This window comes from Aythya marila (genome assembly GCF_965140915.1).
Source record: "Aythya marila genome assembly, chromosome: 17".
In the NCBI taxonomy this organism is placed as follows: domain Eukaryota; kingdom Metazoa; phylum Chordata; class Aves; order Anseriformes; family Anatidae; genus Aythya; species Aythya marila.
The window spans coordinates 13,135,305-13,153,944 of NC_139058.1; the positions used below are offsets into that span (position 1 = coordinate 13,135,305).

Below are 18,640 nucleotides of genomic sequence, written 5' to 3' on the forward strand. Positions count from 1 at the left end.
GTGTTGACTAGTATGTGTCATAAAAGTTAGTAAGCATCTTCCTCAACATCATGAAAGCTGTTAAATTAAAAGAATGCTGGATTTCTGGTATGACAACAAAAACATACACTCTGTAGCTAACTAGATAGAAGCATGTTAGGACATTGAGGCTTCATTATTGACTTCAAAAGGTCAGCAACTCAAATGGAGGCTCACAGTCCCTTCTGAATGATGAACAGAAAATTATGTTCCCTGTCCAGAAACTGTCCACTACCAACATCAAGGCAAACAAGCATTCTTAGATCATTCTGTGCCTGAAGGAGATGAAAAATCTCTCTCAGCCTCAGGTAGCTAGACAGTTGTTATTTTAAGAAGCAGAAAGTTTAAAGGAAAAGAAAATGAACTTCTAACAGAAGTCAACTGCAAACAATTAAGGACTCCACAAAAACTCTGTAGCTAATGAAAGATGTTTCGTTCTTTATTATTGTGTAATACTTTTATCACAGAAACATGGTATTTACAAATATACACATATAGACTGCTGATCATAAAATGTTACTGAAGAGTTAGTCAAAAAATCAATTTACAAAAACCAAAAACTTTCCAAAGATATTCTGGCTGAAAAAATTCAATGAAATTTCAAGGAGACAGTTCTGTACAGAAAGATAGGTTTTAGCTCCTCAAGTTCTGGTAATATTAGACAAGAGAGTTGTGAACCAAGTGAGCTAAGCTCAGCTGTACATTTGAGATGAGGCAGTTTTTATATTGTTATTTTTCACATAATTTCTTGATGGTCAGTTCAATATGTCTCAGGAGGCACTAGTTTGTATGTTTTTGGAAGCTGCAAGCATTGCTCTCACTTTGGCCATAAGATCCTGTAGAAGATAAGAGAAAAATTATTAGACTTGCCTAAGCCTTGAACAGAGCTAAAGCATGTGATTGAAAAAAATCTGCATGGAAGGGCTGGTTTATGCTCCAGTCACATAAAATACTTAGATTCAAGACCATCAGATATTTAGCCTTGGGACTGTGATACCAGGCAGTAGCTTTTAAAAAAGAAATGGAATTATTTTGACAGAGGATGGGTATCTTAAAACCACATTAAGGAGAGTGTATACATTTAATTACTGTACGCTGTATCAATGTACGTACCTGATATGGCTATTTGTAAATAGTTATGCTATGAGTCACAGCAGACTTGAACATATCAACAAAATCATAATGAAAATTCACAGACAAAAACAGCAACAAGGGTAAGACTAAGTTGTGGATGTTGCTCGATGCAAAGCAAACACTTACTTTAGTTTGCAAGAGGACGTATTTTTCCTCTACTGTCGATAGTAGAGGAAAACAGCTGTCAACAGCTGTTCCTCTGTCCTTTCTTCCCTGAAACTTGTCAAGAGCACAACACAGTAAGATGGGCTCTCAGTAATACCTCCTGTTCTATTGTTCTAGCATAACGTTGACTTTCATATCTTAACAGTGGATATACTGCATCAAAGTGAACTTAGCTACTTTCAAGTTTAGTCAACCCTCTAAAGATCAAGCTACTAGGGAAGCAAAAAAATTGTTTTTCTCATAAGCAAACAAATTAAGAATGACAATGAACATGTCTATCATATGCGAAGCTCAGAATTGTACAAGGTATTAAATGGAGATTACGATATGGTGGACGCACTCCATTAGGCTGCTAATTTGAATTTGTTTATTTATACCTGAGTGATTTTACTCTGCACTGAAGACACGATTGCTGAAGAGATTTGGCCATCTTTTTCCTGAGAAACTCCCCTAAAAAAGTTAAAATCAGTGTTAAAGTTTATAGCTTACGTTTTCAAAATGAATTTCACTCACCATCAGAGTTTTGGGCCTTATTTTACAATTCTCTCATACACTAATAAACAGTTCTCTCATTCAAACAGAAGTCAGGGTAAGTCACGGTCAGAAGACTTACTCCTGCATAACTGACAAAAATAAATCTCAACAGCAGGCTAGGGATTTTCAACAGGACTGCACTGTATTCTGTGGAAATAATTTAACTGTGAATCTCACAAAGATATTGAAATTCAAACCACCCTGTTAAAATTCTACGTCAGAGTTATCCCGTTTAGTGAAAGTTATCATTTTCTAACTTAGAATCTCACTGCAGAATTTTACACGTAAGTTTTACTGTAGGAGTATGTCAAGGTATACTTGAACAAGGAGCAGAACCTTCAGTTTTCTACACTCACAGGATCACACTTAATCTCATACATAACATGAAAACTTCTTTGACAATTTAAATTTGTACAGTGCTTTCCTGTCTTAAATGTAAATTTCGCAAAGGTAGCGTTAACATATTTTCCATGTTTTGAAATCCAATCCTAAAATTTCACTGGATTACATAAAAACTCCATCAGGCAGTGGAGATCCAATCGTTAGACTGATGTACAAAGTGTCATCCTCTCAGCATCTTCTACTTTTAATATACGTACATACAGAGCTCCTCACTATACCAATTAGGTCAAAAGACACATTCACAGTGAAGAAACATCAGCACTGCAATATTACACTACTGAGAAAGTGTATTACCTGGAGCGTTCCTGGCTGGATTCCCTGCTCTCCACAGGAGAGACACTAGCTGAATGCACAGAATTTTTGTGTGTGGATGGTTTGCCTGGTGACACGGCTGGTGAAGGAGACCTAGCTTTGGACTTGGTACGTGATCTAGATCGCCTCTTCTTCTTCTTTTCATGGGGACTTCTGTGAGAAGAAATATTTTATTGAAGGATAGTTACAGTAGTATTAGACTAGCTCAGTGAAAGGTACTTTTCACGCTTCTAAAAGATTACATAGCACTTTTCCACAGGATACTTTTCCACGTGCACTGAGTAAACGTTCAAGTCTTACCCCAATATTGCATTTCTTACCCCAATACTGCACTTCTCTGGTCGTGCAAAACACCATCTCAGAAGCTCCTTTTAATAAATTACAATAGGAAAACTACTAGTATCTGAGGCTCTCACTTGGAATACTATCTCTCAGGTACAGAGGAATTAGGCAGCAGTATGTGATAACAGATGACAGTGAAAAGTCTTTAATCGAAGATCTGCAGAACAGCCTCACCAGAGGGAAGTTCGTTCTCAAACAACATCCTACACCTAACATATAATAAGAAATAGAATAATTTATATATCCCTATATTTTTTTTTAGCCCATAAAGGGGCAAACCATGTAACTATAACTTTGAAAAAAAATCTACAAGGCAAATCCACAGTTTGCTTGCTTGCTTTTTTAAAAACACAATTACTACAGCATTCCACTTCATAACTCAACATACTGCAGGCTCAAACCCCTAAACAAGCAACTGTATACTATGCAAGCAAACCTTCACGTAGCAAGATGTTTGAAGTGCTAACTATTCCCAACTTGGAAATTTTATATACGAACATTCGCTTCTAAGAGAATGGAACAAATGACTAAGGGTACCTGATGTATTTACTATAGACAGAAGGGGGAAAACAGAGGTTGCCTTATATGAAATGTTAGCTCAAAGAGAATTCAACTACTAATATACTACAGATGAAACTATCAAAGCATTTACACTTGTTTATGGATTTATGTCTAAGATTTACATACCAGTATTGATATTACTGTAATCAGAATTACTAATTTAGCTTTTAGGCAATACCTCACTGCAGGCACTTGTCTCTATCCTTCTCTGCAGGGGGTGCTAGCACACCTTCCATTTTTAGGAGCTCACAAGGTTAAAAAGGTCGGTTCAAAAAAGAATTAGAAATGCTCTGCCAGAAATCTAAACAGAAAAGTAAGTTTCTGAGGCTTCCAACACACCTTAAAGCATTGTAAATCTTAGATTCATCTTTTAAATGCTACATTGTTGATGCCTCTATTTTCATTTTCTTGTGAAATTTTCTACTTTAAAGGCAAATATGCTATAATAAATACACACATAAATATTCTATAATTACAACACTTAGAATTTATCATGAGTATCTGATTTTTTTTATATAGAAGTCAGCATTCAAGACTTAAATTACAAAATGCACCTTACTCTTTTCTTGCATAAATAGTCATTAAATGGCAGGGAAAAAAAAAAAAAAAAAAAACACACACAAAAACACAGCTCTATTGGTCTCTAATATTCCCAAAATTTTAAAAATAAAAATCCTCTACAAAGTTGGTTATTCCTTGACTAGCTGTGTATGTACTGTAATTGCTCAATTTCTTAAAACATAACATAATCAGGCAGTGAATATGTTTCATATTTAACTCTTCAAAATCACAGCAAACACTCATAGTGCTAGAATATTTTAGAGTAGGTTTTTTCAGTGTTTTTAATCTCAGATTATAATGAACAAACACCGTAAATGCTGAATGAAATTGTTTATCAATTTTCTAGTTTTAGAAGGGTCCACATGCTAAAACAAGGCTTGTTTTTACAGTATTTTTTTCTAGGCACAAAAGCTAGCATAAAGACCCATGAATATTCTCCGTGGAAAGCAATTCACTGCAGATGAATTAGATTAAAATGATTAAGATGATTACAGATTAAAATGATTTATATTATACTTATTCAAGTGACTATCCAAGGTACAGGATAAGCAGAAAAAACAATTGTTACATTTATTCTGAAATAAACATAATTTTGTTAAGCAGTAAGCCCCTAAATTCACAGAGGAGACAAAGCATAGCTTCCTAGTTCTTACATATTTTCTTTTGGAAATGTACCTACAAATTTACAAGCAATGCTAGCATCACCACAGATAACAGATTAATGCCCTAAGCAGTTTAAAACACTGCAGTATTTATTATGTCTAGGGTCCTTTTCAGTCCTCTGACGATACAGGATTCCAAAGCCTGCCTATTCTTTGTTTAGCTGTGGTTAACAAAAAGCACTCAGCTGACAGCTGCCATGTAAGATTCAAATCTGCATTTGGCTGTCAGGCAAAATATACATTACTTCCTCACAGAAAGCCCAAGTGAACTAATTGGCTTTTAAAAGATCATGAACCCAAACCTTGCTTCCATTACACCCACTGCAAAGAACCTATTCCACTGCCATATATTGTTGTGTAGTGTTCTGTTTTCTTGTCTGAGGCCTAACAAAGGTTTACAAGCTCCACCTATATAAACAGTATTGTTTAAAGAGAAGTCTCATTTATTTCAAAACTCCCATCATAATTTAGCACTTTGAATAGCATAATTTTCAACATGATTTATAGCTTAAAATGTCAAATGGTCAAGCAGCAGGCACACCAACGCTGCGTGAAAGAACATCACAGGGCTGTGAAACAATTCTTGCAAGTATTTATAGGAAGAAAAATATTCTAAACTTTTATATATTGGATCTTTTCTGCTTAGCCAATTTGCATGCTGAATTCCACAGAAACCTCTATTTTTAACTCAACTTTGAGTATGAAAAACTGAATCGGCTGACGTATACTGATGAAGTTCTCATTTATACATACCATACATCAATTAGTTAGAAGCTGTTAAGAGATGGAAAAAGTTATCCTAAGAAACAATGCCAATATTTTAAAAATCATGAATGTGAAAGTGACCTCCTTGTTTCCTACTCTACAGAAGATATGGAAAAACACGTTAAAGACTATCTTCACTAACACAGAGAAAGAGTCTGTATGTTCAGTTTAGTAACTCTTAAGCTGTTGCATTTTGCGTACACTTCAACTGTACATGACAAAATTAGCATGAAAATTTTCGCTTCCTCCCATGTTAAAATTAGAGACATAACATTTCAAGCCTTTTGGGCACACATTTTGCAGATTTTTTTATTCTGCGCCGGCGAGATGAAATAATGGTTGTTATGCCATCTTGATGATAGGAGGTTCAGGTAGACTATATGCAAGGTGGTCTCAAAAAAAGCACCACTGATTTTGGATTTCACATTCCACTCAGGTAGTAAAATAACTGTTGGATATAAAGCAGACTTTTTGTTAAACTGGATTTTCCCTTTATTTGCACATATACGGTGAGTGGTCAAGCAACTTTCAGATACTGCTATGAATAACTTAATACCAGTACATGTCGTCTATGGAGGCCATATCAATTGGACAAGTGGAGCATGAAAAACCAACCAAAGACTTCGGAGTCCAAATAAAATCTGAACTTTAACAGCTATGAGACAGTACTGTATTAACATTCACTGATTTGGTTCAGCATTTAGTGTTCAAACATATACAAAAATGTGCAAAGAACCATAATCAGTGCTTCTAGTTTTTCTTTTCCTCCATAGATGTATGTGTCTAACGAAATAAAGCCCGTGATGAAAAGAAACCCAAAGCTTTATGTTTTATCCAGGGAGCATACAACACTTCAGGCAACATTTAAAGTCTTCTGATACCAGAAGATTACCTTCTCTTAGACTGGGTATACTTACTTGGATCGTGCACGTTTCCTACTGTTTCCGGGACTATTACTGATGCGATAAGCTGTTGGAACACTCCTTTCCTCTCTCCGTCTTTCTGGTGTGTGAGCCCTCCTCCTAGGTGACCTTGATCGTGACCTAAGCAGGAAAAAACACCCCAAAATTTGCTTTTTGTTACTTATTTTGTATAATTATTTGTATAATTATTTTCGTTTCAGTGGAATTGTGCTTTCACCAAAAACAAATGTAACACCATTCATTTCTACTTTATATCATTATGAGGTATTTAGTCTCCAAGACTTGTCAGTTGCTTATGAATTTCTTACCCATCCAACACATTTAGGGTGTAGTTATCCATTGCTTTTCACTCCCAATAGTGGGGGGGGAAAAAAGCAATTTTTTTTCAGTATTGTGTGCTGACATCAATGTCTGTATTAGTAGGCATGAATGTTCCACTTCAGTGCAGTCACCTTTTGTGGCAACAGAGCTTAGTAACAATGGTACACAGAAGTCCAATTTGGCTTGAAGCCTGGAATTGTCAGGCCTGACCTTGTCTTCTCAAATTAATGGAATGTTTTTACAACTGCTGCATCACAGAGATAAATGCAAGTTTTTGTTTTCAGTTCATCTCCAACTTTGACAAGTCCAGGAAAATTTGTCCCTGATGCTGCAGAATAATCCTAACACAGCTAATATTTTCACCTGTGCAAGTGACCAACAACCCACGACCGGCATTGTTTGGCACTAGCACTTTCACTTGAAATATTTTTCCTAGAGAGAGAGAAAGAGAAAGACCAAGATGAAAAAAAAGCATACCCAGTTAAGATCAGAAATCAACTTAACAGCCTAACTCTTTTTCTGTGTGATTTGCAATTAAGTAGATGTGCAAATAAAACCTGAGTATTTTTTAATAACCAAATAATTTGAATGAGGAAAGTCTTAAATGGAAGGGAGACAGGGAGGAGATTGAGAAGGGGACAAGACAGGGACCCAGCTTGAAAAAAAGAAAGAAAAATACCTTAGCCTCAGATCTACCCCAAATTCATGGTAGCAACAGTTAATTTTATTCCCACTACAGTGTATAGCTCTAATCATTTGATTTTTGTTTATATTCAAGCCTTTCTTATTTATTTGCTATAGGTATTGTCACTCCAGGTATACCAAACATTTATTTTCTTTCGTTCTTTTGCAGTGACTAAAAGAGAAGCCATTTGTGATATCACTGATCTTCTGCAGACTTGCACAATGTATTTAGTATATACACACACACTCCTGAGCCATTTCTCTTATACCTACAACAGAACCGATCAACTGAAAATGGAAAAAAAATAATCACAATGGCAGTTAAGGGTTGCAAATTAACTGCTTTGTCACTTAGAAATCTGATCTTTACCAGGCCTTTCAGAAGGATTGAAAAAGGAAAAAAAAAAAACAACAGATCATAAAATTTGGGGTCAGTCAGACACCTTGACATTTTACCAGGATTTCCCTCAAAAGAGCGCCAGCAGTCAAATCTTTTCGTTGTCGAAGCTGCCTGATAACTTTCCCGCTCTGTTGCTGCTGCCATGGATGAGTTGCTCAGACTCGGTCCCATGCTCAGTGTCCCTGTGGATGCTGTGAGTCTGTGATACGGAGGCACACACTTCACATTCAGAATAAAATGTGCTAGTTTTGGTATTAACTAGAATCCTGAAAAGGCTCAGTCCCTTAACCAAAAGCTGAACCTTAGTGAAACATGCCTATATGGACCAGCCTAAAAAAAGTCCAAACAATCAGAAAGAAAAAAGCATTAGCTTCATTTTTATGAACCAGATATGATGTTTTTTGGTTCTACAACATTCTTCCAACCACCAAACGTTAAGAACTTGGCCATTAGTTTAAAACAATTCCAAACAGCTTAACAGTTTTACTGTGATACAACAATTATTACTTTCATTACACTATTATTTTAAGACACTCTATTCCATTAAAGTCAACAGAACTTGTGATTAGAAGGGTCCCAAAAGTTCAAAGGATTACAAAGCTTGGCATGTCTCATTACAATACAGGAATTAAAAGTAAGTGAAAAGACACTGCCTCAGCAATAAGAAAATTGATTTGGAACAAACAAAGAGCAGTTACTTCCAAATCTCTCAAATTTCTGCAGTTGAGGCAAAAAGTCAGTTTCTCTCTCACACAAGCAGTCTGAAGAGTTCTCAAACTTATCAAAAAGTGACCCACTAATGAAGCATGCCACCACCTATTGTTTGTTACTCATTAACTGGGTAATTTAGTATGTGGCTTAGCTCTATTCTGTTACTATGCAGTATAAAGGAAAAGGATCAATAACCAACAGAAGTTTAGACTTTCCATCTCTACTTTAGTTCAAAATGAACATCCAAACGTCATTGAATCGTATCATTCAACACCTAACGAGTGCCTCTCCATCCCCTCTCATACACACACACACAAACCACACTCACTCATGCAAAGACATCATTAGCTTAGATCATGTGCAAAAAAGATCTGGTAGAAAATAGAGATGCAGATGAACGCGGTCATTTCTTACACTTACTGTCCATCAGCTTCAAAAATCAAACTTCCCAGCTAGAACAGCATACCTACAGCTCCAGGGACTGACAACTTCACTTCTTTAAAGAGCATCACTATTAGATGCAATTCACATCTAACTTTTTATGGTGCTTTGAAGCTGATTAAAAGAAAGACACCACGAATCTGTTACTAGAGATGACCAAAAGATACTAAAGGCTGTTTGCCAAGACAGATTTAACAGATGTGCCTCACCTTTGACCTTAATTACTGATACCTTAATTACTGATGTGTAGTAAGTCATTATCTCTTTGGGACTAACACCTCCAAAGCAAGCCATGCTAAAATACCTCACAGTGTTTTTGCACATTGTTTAACGTTTCTGTGACTTTAATTTAACTTTAACCTGTCATGTCGGTCTAGAATTAAAACCATACTAGGCCAGGAGCTTTGTGGGACTAACTTTGACAGGCAAATTTTGGTTCAGAAAATAGCATTCATTTACGCAGAGAAATTCCTCGTAGTGTAGCACATGGCTCCATAAAAACACTGTATCTGGGTTCCTTGTAAAACTGCTTTCTTGAAACTTGTTTCTGTTAAACAGGCTTGGTTGTGCTACCCAGAATAATAAATATCCAAAACATGCTTCGAATTAATTTGCTGTTATTTGAACAGATTTTTTCAACATTAGTACTGCTGTAGAAAATTGCACCTTACCAAGGCCTATTTTTAAATGAAGCAGTGTCTACGCCTCTAACAATGCAAAACCAAATGATAAACAAGTGATATAAAACAGTATAGAAGTGTATTGCAATTATTATTTCCATGATTTCCAAAACTCATTTTGATTGAAAACCAAAGAAAAACCAAAGTTTGACAAGAATGCTGAACATCACTTGAACAAAGACAGCAAAGACAGTTACTGTAAAGTTATCTTTAACTTCACTTCCTACATCTCATTCTCTATCAATTTATTAGAAACCAAAATCAGTATATAGTTTGTTGTAATCTTATTTTTTGAAACAACTCATATGATTAAACAGTAACTACTCAAAGCATTAAAGAGAAGCTCATCGAGTGTCTACATGGAAATCTCACAAAACCTAAAACTTTTACGACTGCTCCCAAATACAAGGCACACGGTGAGTGGTCATTATTACAACTTAGAGGTAGTTCACTATTCATTATTATCCAAATGCAATATACATGTAGTCTAATGAGAAATTGTGGAATATGCATCTCTCTTTTGGTTGTCACAGGTAATTTAAATATAACAGTTTAAATAGCTTCAAATCTAAAACACATTTTTTTTTTTTTTTTTTACTGCACAGACCCCTCAGGCCTGACAAACTACTCTCTAGGAAAGTTATGAATGTTTACTACAAGAAAGAACTCCTTTGTTATTCCAAATTTTTTGATTAATGTGATCCAGTAAGTACTACAGAAAGAAAATTCCAGCCTTTTTTTTTTTTTTTTTTTTATCTAGTCTGCTGCACCAATAATTGCTCTATATTGAGTTCTGCACGTTAGCATAGACATCTAGAGCTGGGTGGAATACAGCACCAAAATCTCCAACGTACTACATTAGATTGAGACATTCAAATAAAGTGAAGTTACTCAAAATAGGAATGTTCCCATATAATTTAGCATCAATAACCAGATAATGAAGACTATCCTCTTAGGCACCACCCAATTAATAAAAGATGAACGCAGTAACCTCTGCAAATAGTTCACAGCTTTATCCCAGGTGGTTACGACTCTTTACATAACTACTTATTCAGCAGTAAACTGTAACATCCAGTGTTTTAGGAATCCAGAAAAGTTACACATTTTGCATCAAGCACTAGGAAAACTAAAGATAAGAGATGTGAAAGGTGCCATGTTTTGAACAAGGCAAGGCAACAAACGGAAATTATATATTTAGTGTTGAAAATCAAGAAAAGTCATATCTCTTCTAGCTAGGCACCAACATTTGCTTCTTTTGGGGAAAGACAAGACATTATTTTTACCTTAACATTTGTTACCTTAACATTTGAGAGACAAAACACATCAGTATCTGAATGGGTTATTAATCTGCCTCCCATTCCTGATTACTTAATTGTTTTACAACCTTTCCAGTTTCAGGGGCAAGAGCGTTGATTTCGTAAACACACTGAGTACTTTGAGGATTATCAAACACTTTCAGTAAAGCCTGGCTAACTATTGCCATTATTTCTTCTACAATGTGAGACCATAGGGATAATTTTTCAAGGACCTAATTAGAAATACAGAGCTAGAAAAGACTTCAAGAAATCAGACTATTCAATACTCTCTAAATCATCATTCTTAATGCAGAAATTTCCCATGACGGCACTTTCACAAGCTGTATTAACCACTGGGAAACTATAAAAAGCTTTCTAGTCTCTCTTCCATCAATTTAAATCCATTACTTCTCATCCTAACCCCAGGGACTGAAGAAGAATGTTCTATGCCCACCTTTTTGGCATATGTGATGACTCATTTAATTTTCCTGTTTTTTCCAAAGACGTAACTCTAAATCTCCTCCCCACGTCAACTTTTTTTTTTTTTTTTTTTTTAAATTTATGAAAATTTTTGCTGACTCAATCCAATCTTCCTCTAGCTGGTCAACATCCTTCTGAAGTGTCAAGGTCGAAGCTGGACACAGTACTCCATTTCCCGTCTCAAAGATATCTTTATGATCTTATTTGCAACTCTGGAATTTGTCTTCCAGCTGAGGATTCATTCAATCCATCCTGCATAAGACTTGATGTCTTGACTGACTATATATATTTTTTTTTCCTTTTTTTTTTTTTTTTTTTTTTTTTTACCATACTCCCACCTGTCTACTCCTTACTAGTATATAAGAAAAATTGTAAGTGATAAAATACTCTTCCACTGAAGTAAACCAACAGTCACTATATTTAGTATAATAAGCAGGAAGAAGGTATTAATTACTATTAATTACAGGAAGACCTCAAGCAAGACCTCAAGTTCAGATTTAGTCACACTGAGAACTCTGCAGATAGTAAGGTAAATTTAGACATATAACAGGTCTCCTGTCAAGAAGTTTCTCATATGACCTGCAGAAACCTCAAAGTGAAAGTGCAACAGCTAAACACTGATGATACTGCCTTAAGTTCCCATAAACAATGGTTTCCTGAATGGGGGACCCTCCAGAAACCTTTGTTTGAACTGGTATTCTCAGATCAGAAAACAGGATGAATGAGTTCAGCTTTAACATTAGTCAAATTTTAAGATGCGCAAAATGTTCTCAATGCAAGATGTGGTGCAGTTCTGAAACAATTTTAAAATTCAGCCAGCCAGCATCAAGCTTACTGGACCTCTAAGGTGTACAATTCAAATAGCTGATCTAGGAAAAATCCATCCAGATTTAATTAGGTGTCATGTTGATCCATTATGTTTGGGCTAGTATGCATCTACTAATTGATTTGTGCCAGGAAGCACATTCTACAGGGCACACAAAGATTAGCTCCATCGGATTAACTATTTTTGGTGACTTTTACACAGTATGTCCACCAACTGAATTCTGGACAATCAAAAAAAAAAAAAAAAAAAACTACTAAAAAAAATAAGACTGTCCGTGATATGCACGTTAGACTTCAGAACACTGTAGTTCGGTCTTTCCACTAGCAGAACCAAAAGTAAATCAGTTGGTGAAAGTATTCAAGCCTTGATAAAGGAGGAGATATCTTCAGATCACCATGAAGTCACTGAAGACATCTCAGGATATATCTGACTTGGTTGTCATTCATCTGATTAGTGCCAGATGCAAGCTCATGTAAGGTGCAGGATTATCCTTAACCTACAGAGTAGCAGACTCAAGTACTGATAAAGATCTTCTCAGACGATTCTATTTCAAGGTACCAGAAAAGATTATTATATTTTTAATCACTACATTGATGATTCTTCTTGTTTTCACCATTTATCAATAAAACAGTAGAAGAACATATGTGACATAGCTTGGATGAAGAGACAATGGAGTTCCAAGTGAAGATACAGCTTGGCAGGGAGCAGAAAAGATCAGTGATTCACCTGACAAGACTTTTCCCCAAGGTATCTTCCACTCTGAGAAGACTTGTATTCACTTCACTAAACAATGAAAGCTTCATTCAGCATCATTCCCTTTATACACTGGTATGTACAAAAAAGGAATGGTACCAGAATATTTTGGAATGCCTCTAATAACATACGAAATATCATGACCACCTGTTTGTCAAAAGCAGTCAAATAACCAGTGTGTCAGACTGATCATTTAATCCCAAATGAAGTTATGTTCATTTCATTTCTTTCATCTCTGAGTAGCAGAGATGTCTTCAGTGAAGTATCATATTTAACCTAGGAAAACTAGTATAAAATATCAAGTTTTGAAGTGTTAACATATATATTAGCATAGTTAGACACTTTGTTAAATATATGCAGAGAAGTTCTGTCACATCACCATCAATGGCTAGAAAAAAAACAAGAAATAGCTGAACAAGCTGTTTCTATGCAAGAAGCATTTAAATCATTGGCATGTCCACAGAAGTAATACATAATTCTGTGTGCATCAGATATATATATACAGCTATGGTAGTATTGATATGCATAATTCATTTGAACTACAAGTTACTGAAATACTGTTTGGATATTCCGTAGCATGATTCAGAGACTACAACCCCAGGAACATGCCCTTCTGACTCATCACAGCAACTGCTCTGTGCAAGGGAATTAAGATACAATAGAAGTTTACAGACAGCAATCTTTAAAGATTCCTAGACCCAAATGTCTTAGATGTAATTAACAGTATTAATATAACACAATATATATAGCTAGATAATTAGCATAATGCATTTAATCTCATTAATGGTCACATTTAGCCCAACTGCAGTGGGCTACATTCTTCTATGGTCTCTGTTCCACAACAACTCTGCTTTCAACCTTCTTTGATTCCTGTCATCTCTCTCCTGCCATTCATCCATCACATCTTTCACATGTTACCCAACTGCTTGCTTTCCTTCTGAACTTTGCTGTTCAACCAGCTAGTTCTCTATTTCATATTTTAATGTTGTTACTATACCACAGCAATAGCCACAGACTCCTTTTCTTGTTATAATCACACTCCTACATAGTATCACCAGGTATTTCACAGACCAAAGTTAAATTTGCTGGTGTAAATTCTGCACTATGTATTTAGAAATTAATGACTACTTCATCAAAAATGTTTTCAGAGATTTTTCAATATTTGATATTTATTCACTGTCTTCAGGGTGACTATATCCCTTGTAATGGGTAAGAAGATGCTTATATAATTAAAGAAGTGCAAAAACATTTTCAGTGTTAGCTCACACAGAACTCTAGAGAATATGGTTGGTTTCCAAACCCACCTTGAATGCCTGACAGTTCTATAAGCAGTGGGAAGTGAGTGCTTTGCTTTTGAATGTGATCTAGATCTGGACTTAGATGAAGAATGATACTTGAAAGGTGATCGAGATCTTGTCCGAGATCTTTTCTTGTGCTTTTTTCTTTTTTTTTCTTTTTCTTCATCCCTTGGAGGATCTTTGCTTTTGCTTGAAGGCCTTTCCGCTTGTTTAACTTCTAAGGTAGGTAAAGTTCTGACTGCAGTCACAGGACATGGTATACTACTGACACTCTGAAATCAAAGGTAAACAAAGAACATCAGCTTTCAGTTTTGAAAATTGCATAAAAATTTTTAACTTGAGAAAGTCCTATGTGTGGAGACAACACATAAGCATCTCTAGATCTTTATAGCTTTTTATACTAAACAGGAGGTTACATCTACTCTTATGAATGCCATGTAAATACACAGTTCTGGCAAAGAAACTTAAGATATCCCACTCACTAATCTTGCCTATATATATCTATATATGTATATATTGTCGAAATGCTGGGTAACAAGTACAACAGCAAGGAAGATAATAACTAACAATCATCTTATATTTTTGACTCAATAAAGTGTGAGAAATACATCCGTCTTAAGAAAATAGTTGTTAAATCAATAACAATCTAACCTCCCACGACTGCTTTAAATCCTCACAGTGCTGCATTAATATTATGTAAAGCACACGTAAGTCAGGCTCACATCTTCAAAAACACATATCTAGTATTATTCAATAGAGGCCTATACAGTCCCCCAAAGGTATATATGCAAGTTGGGATACACGTGTAAAGACTCTCAGCTTAACTAGGCATACTCCTGAGTATGTATAATCTTTAGTTTTTAGAAAAAATGTGTTGTAAAAAAAAAAAAAAGTGTACTACCAGATAACTTCTCATTTATTTATACTTTTGTTTAAAAAGGTATAAACAAGAAAAATACAATCAGAACTTACTGATATTCAAGATTAAGTTTTCAAGTCACTTTCTTCCCTGAACTGTGCTATTTAGATTAGAATCTCAAGTAAAACAGTGAAATGAAGTAGCACTGATACAAATTATTTCTGTACTTTATGGAGTAAATCTTTTGCATGTAAAGGGCTGGAAAAATGACAGAAGTTATTAATCCTAATGATAGAGCAGGCCCTTGCTCAACTCATGTTCAGCGAGTAATTCTGACTACAATTAAGTGAATTACGCAAAACATACCACACTCTGAGAAATTTTCAAATTATCAGCTTGTACCTGAGAGAATTCTGCTGAACACCTTGCTTAGAACAATTCAAGTCAGGCACTGTAGATATGCTCCTCATTTCAAAGTCTGTCATTCCCCCAGCTGCCATTTCAAGGCAACTGGAGAAATCAGTTTCCCTATCATAATTTCTGCTCTACCTGGTCTGACACTTTCACCATTTGATAAAAGGATGCTTACCGTGATCAGAATAGAAACCAATACACTAAAATTCCAAATAACCAAATTAGAAGCAGGTGATCTTCTCCTCTCTCTCTGCCCTTCTTCTACTGTGAATAGGTCAAGGCAATAATTGAACTACATGTGAACACTCAAATTCGGCTTTGCTTCACATTACAGCAGTGTTTCTTTTCTGAGCTTTAACTGATAACTGTTATCACAATATTTACAAAAATAGCAATAAAGCAGTACTGAAGTAGTTTGCTTCAAGGATTATAAACATTTTATACCATTATCATTTGAGTGACTAGTTTACTTGTGGCCTATTTCCAATTTCCCTAACTTGACAATCCACATGCAATTTCAGACACCTTGTCTCCAAACTCAAGGGTTTCCTAAGAGACTACTGCAGCCTACTTTTGTTCCTTGACAGTGTTATTCATGTCTTTATACAGTACCTTAGTCTCTTTGAACTCTACTGAATATGTAATAGACCAGTTTGCCTTGAAGTAGATAACTCTAATAGCTTGAAACAAAATAGCTGTAGGCAAAGCAGAATTAAGAGGAAAACAAGAGAGGGAAGAGAAAACAACATTTTTCAGTGCTCAAGTTCATTTGGCTGCACAAAACACAAGCTCTCATACCGCTAGCCAAAAAGGAAGCTAATAACTAATTGACACAGGTACTTTTAGTGCACACACAGGGATTCTCTCAGCAATCAGAATGAGGAACCCTGCACTGCTAAGCATCCCTCCATACCCACCACAAGCACTGGCTGCCAAAACTGTGATCTCTCCTTGACTTTCAGGAGGCTTTCAGTACAAGTGACAGAGCTGTCCACATCCCTCTGTGAAGTGTACTGCAACCTGGCTGGATGGAGATTCAGACACAACAGCTCCAGCTTACTAATGAAGCATGTTTGGAAAGCTCTGGCAGAGATCATACAGAAGTAACTTCACCAACCCCCAAGTGAATACGTAGGTCCTGAGTGCGAGACAAGAGCTAGCGCAGAGAGGGAAGCCACCTACCCAGCCAAACTGACAACGCACGGCTGGGACCTGGTGCTCAGAGAAGCTGTCACAAACAAGCCGATTCCTGAAGTGGCAACTCTACTTTCAAGGAAAAAGCCACCAGCAAAATGGCTTGAAACATCCTCAGAGCTGAAGGCAGAGCTCTGTGAAAGAATGTTATGCCAGCAAGTTGCCAGGACACGCAGAAAAGTTAAATAATGCAGCTGAATTTGAAAACAAAACAAAATAAACCAAAACTGTCTTGTGTTGGGCAAATAAAAGAAGCTGTCAGTGACTTGGGGTTTTACTAGGGAAAACTGACCCAGGCAAACTAAGGTAGTAGAGGCAAGAAACTAGAGGCAAGAGCGAAGTAAATCAATAAATAAAAAACAAAGCAAGTGTGGACATTGGGAGATTATTAAGGATTTCCAAAAGGCAGAAACTTTTTTTTTTTTTTTTTTAAACTGACCAGACTTTGGAAATCTGCAGGTCAGCAGAACGCTGTTTCAGAAAGCATAGCAACAAGCTGGATACCTGATTAATTTTATTATGCATCTCAAGGGAAGAGAGATGTAAGGCTTTTGAGAACTCTCCTAGGAAATTAGATTGCAAACTTTCAGACAGCATTCATTGAACCTCACTTCTTTGTTCGTTTAGGTTAACAGAACACTCTTTCAGCCCCTAACAAAAATTAGTGTCAGACAATTAGAGCTCTTCTTCTGTATTTTCTGTGGACGGCTGAAGGAAATCCTGGTAAAAGAACGCTTCCTACAGTAAACACCTGCTATGAGAAATGTTTCAAAGGTACTTCTTCAGAAAAAAAAAGATTATTGAAAAACTCTCATTTAATAGACATGGGTTAGGAAAGAGCTTTCTATCAGGAAGGATGTAAAACTATATGAGAACAAGTACTTCAGTTCATTACCAGACATTTGCTTATTTGCAGTATTCACAAGATCGGGACACACATTAGTTTTTCATGGGTTACATTATTTAATCAAGGTTCAAAACAAGGATTAGAAGTAAACCAGGAAGTGTTTATTAAAACAGAACAAAACACTGGCATTGTTCCTGGTACAAGTGAACTTAACTGTGAAAGAACGTTATTTATAATATAACTAATGCTTTCACAATTAGTTAATGTTTTTTTCTATTCTGAAGGCTGATTTTTGCATTAATTTCAATCCTGTGTTAGATCAAAGTTGGAAAGAGTTAAGAATTAGAACTCTGAAAAGTTAATCAACAATTACTTTATTTCATTAAAAATTGAATTTCATAAAATCTAAATCGCTTCAAACTTTTCTCTACCCCTGCACCTTTTTTTTCTGCAGGTTCCACAAAGATTGTGCTGAAATACTCCTTGATACGGAACTAGTAAGCAACTGTCTCCTAGTAATAAAAAAGTACCATCGCTCTGTGCATCAGAGTGAGCAGTTCTAACTTTTAAAAGACTTAGTCCAACCCTAAATTACCCCAAAGTGCTTAAATGTAATTGATAAAAACACTTGTTCTTCTAGAACAAAATAGTACTGAAAGATAAACTGTTTCAACAGTTTAGTTGCTGCTACAACTAGTAACACTACAGTGACCATAAGAATTTATTTAAAAACAAACAAACAAACAAAACAAAACAAAAAAGAAACAAAACAAAAAAAACCACAGAATTTTGCATTTTCGATTTTGAAAGGCCAACTGCAAAGAAATTTGTGGTTGTGAATGTGTTTGCTGCACGGAGCAGTATGCCTTTATACCCTGAGTACTTTGAAGAACAAAAATCAAGGCATAGAATATTCTTAACTCCCCCACATATCTACATTCTTTAGATGGCAGTTTCTGGTATTCAACTTTTCCTCCATTAAATATTCGTTGAAGTAATTACAGTATAAGGAATTACAACTCTCGTGTAATTTTTATGTTAGGGTTCTTGCAATAAAA

The 18,640-nt window shown here is 35.7% G+C and overlaps 1 protein-coding gene across 10 annotated transcripts in view; it reads right to left on the bottom strand.

Moving 5' to 3' along the window:
• Positions 1 to 430: 430 nt before the first annotated feature.
• SFSWAP (splicing factor SWAP) overlaps positions 431 to 18,640 on the bottom strand; it is a 48,873-nt gene continuing 30,663 nt past the window's right edge. For 7 of the 10 annotated variants that reach the window (XM_082774151.1, XM_082774152.1, XM_082774157.1 and 4 more), the window contains 6 exons: positions 14,275 to 14,540; positions 7,828 to 7,983; positions 6,374 to 6,499; positions 2,548 to 2,718; positions 1,695 to 1,767; positions 431 to 854 (listed from right to left, as the gene is read on the bottom strand). In XM_082774151.1, the coding sequence (XP_082630277.1) occupies positions 789 to 854; positions 1,695 to 1,767; positions 2,548 to 2,718; positions 6,374 to 6,499; positions 7,828 to 7,983; positions 14,275 to 14,540 (858 nt within the window). In that variant the 3' untranslated portion in view covers positions 431 to 788. The other 3 variants (XM_082774153.1, XM_082774154.1, XM_082774155.1) reach the window with 3 other exon arrangements.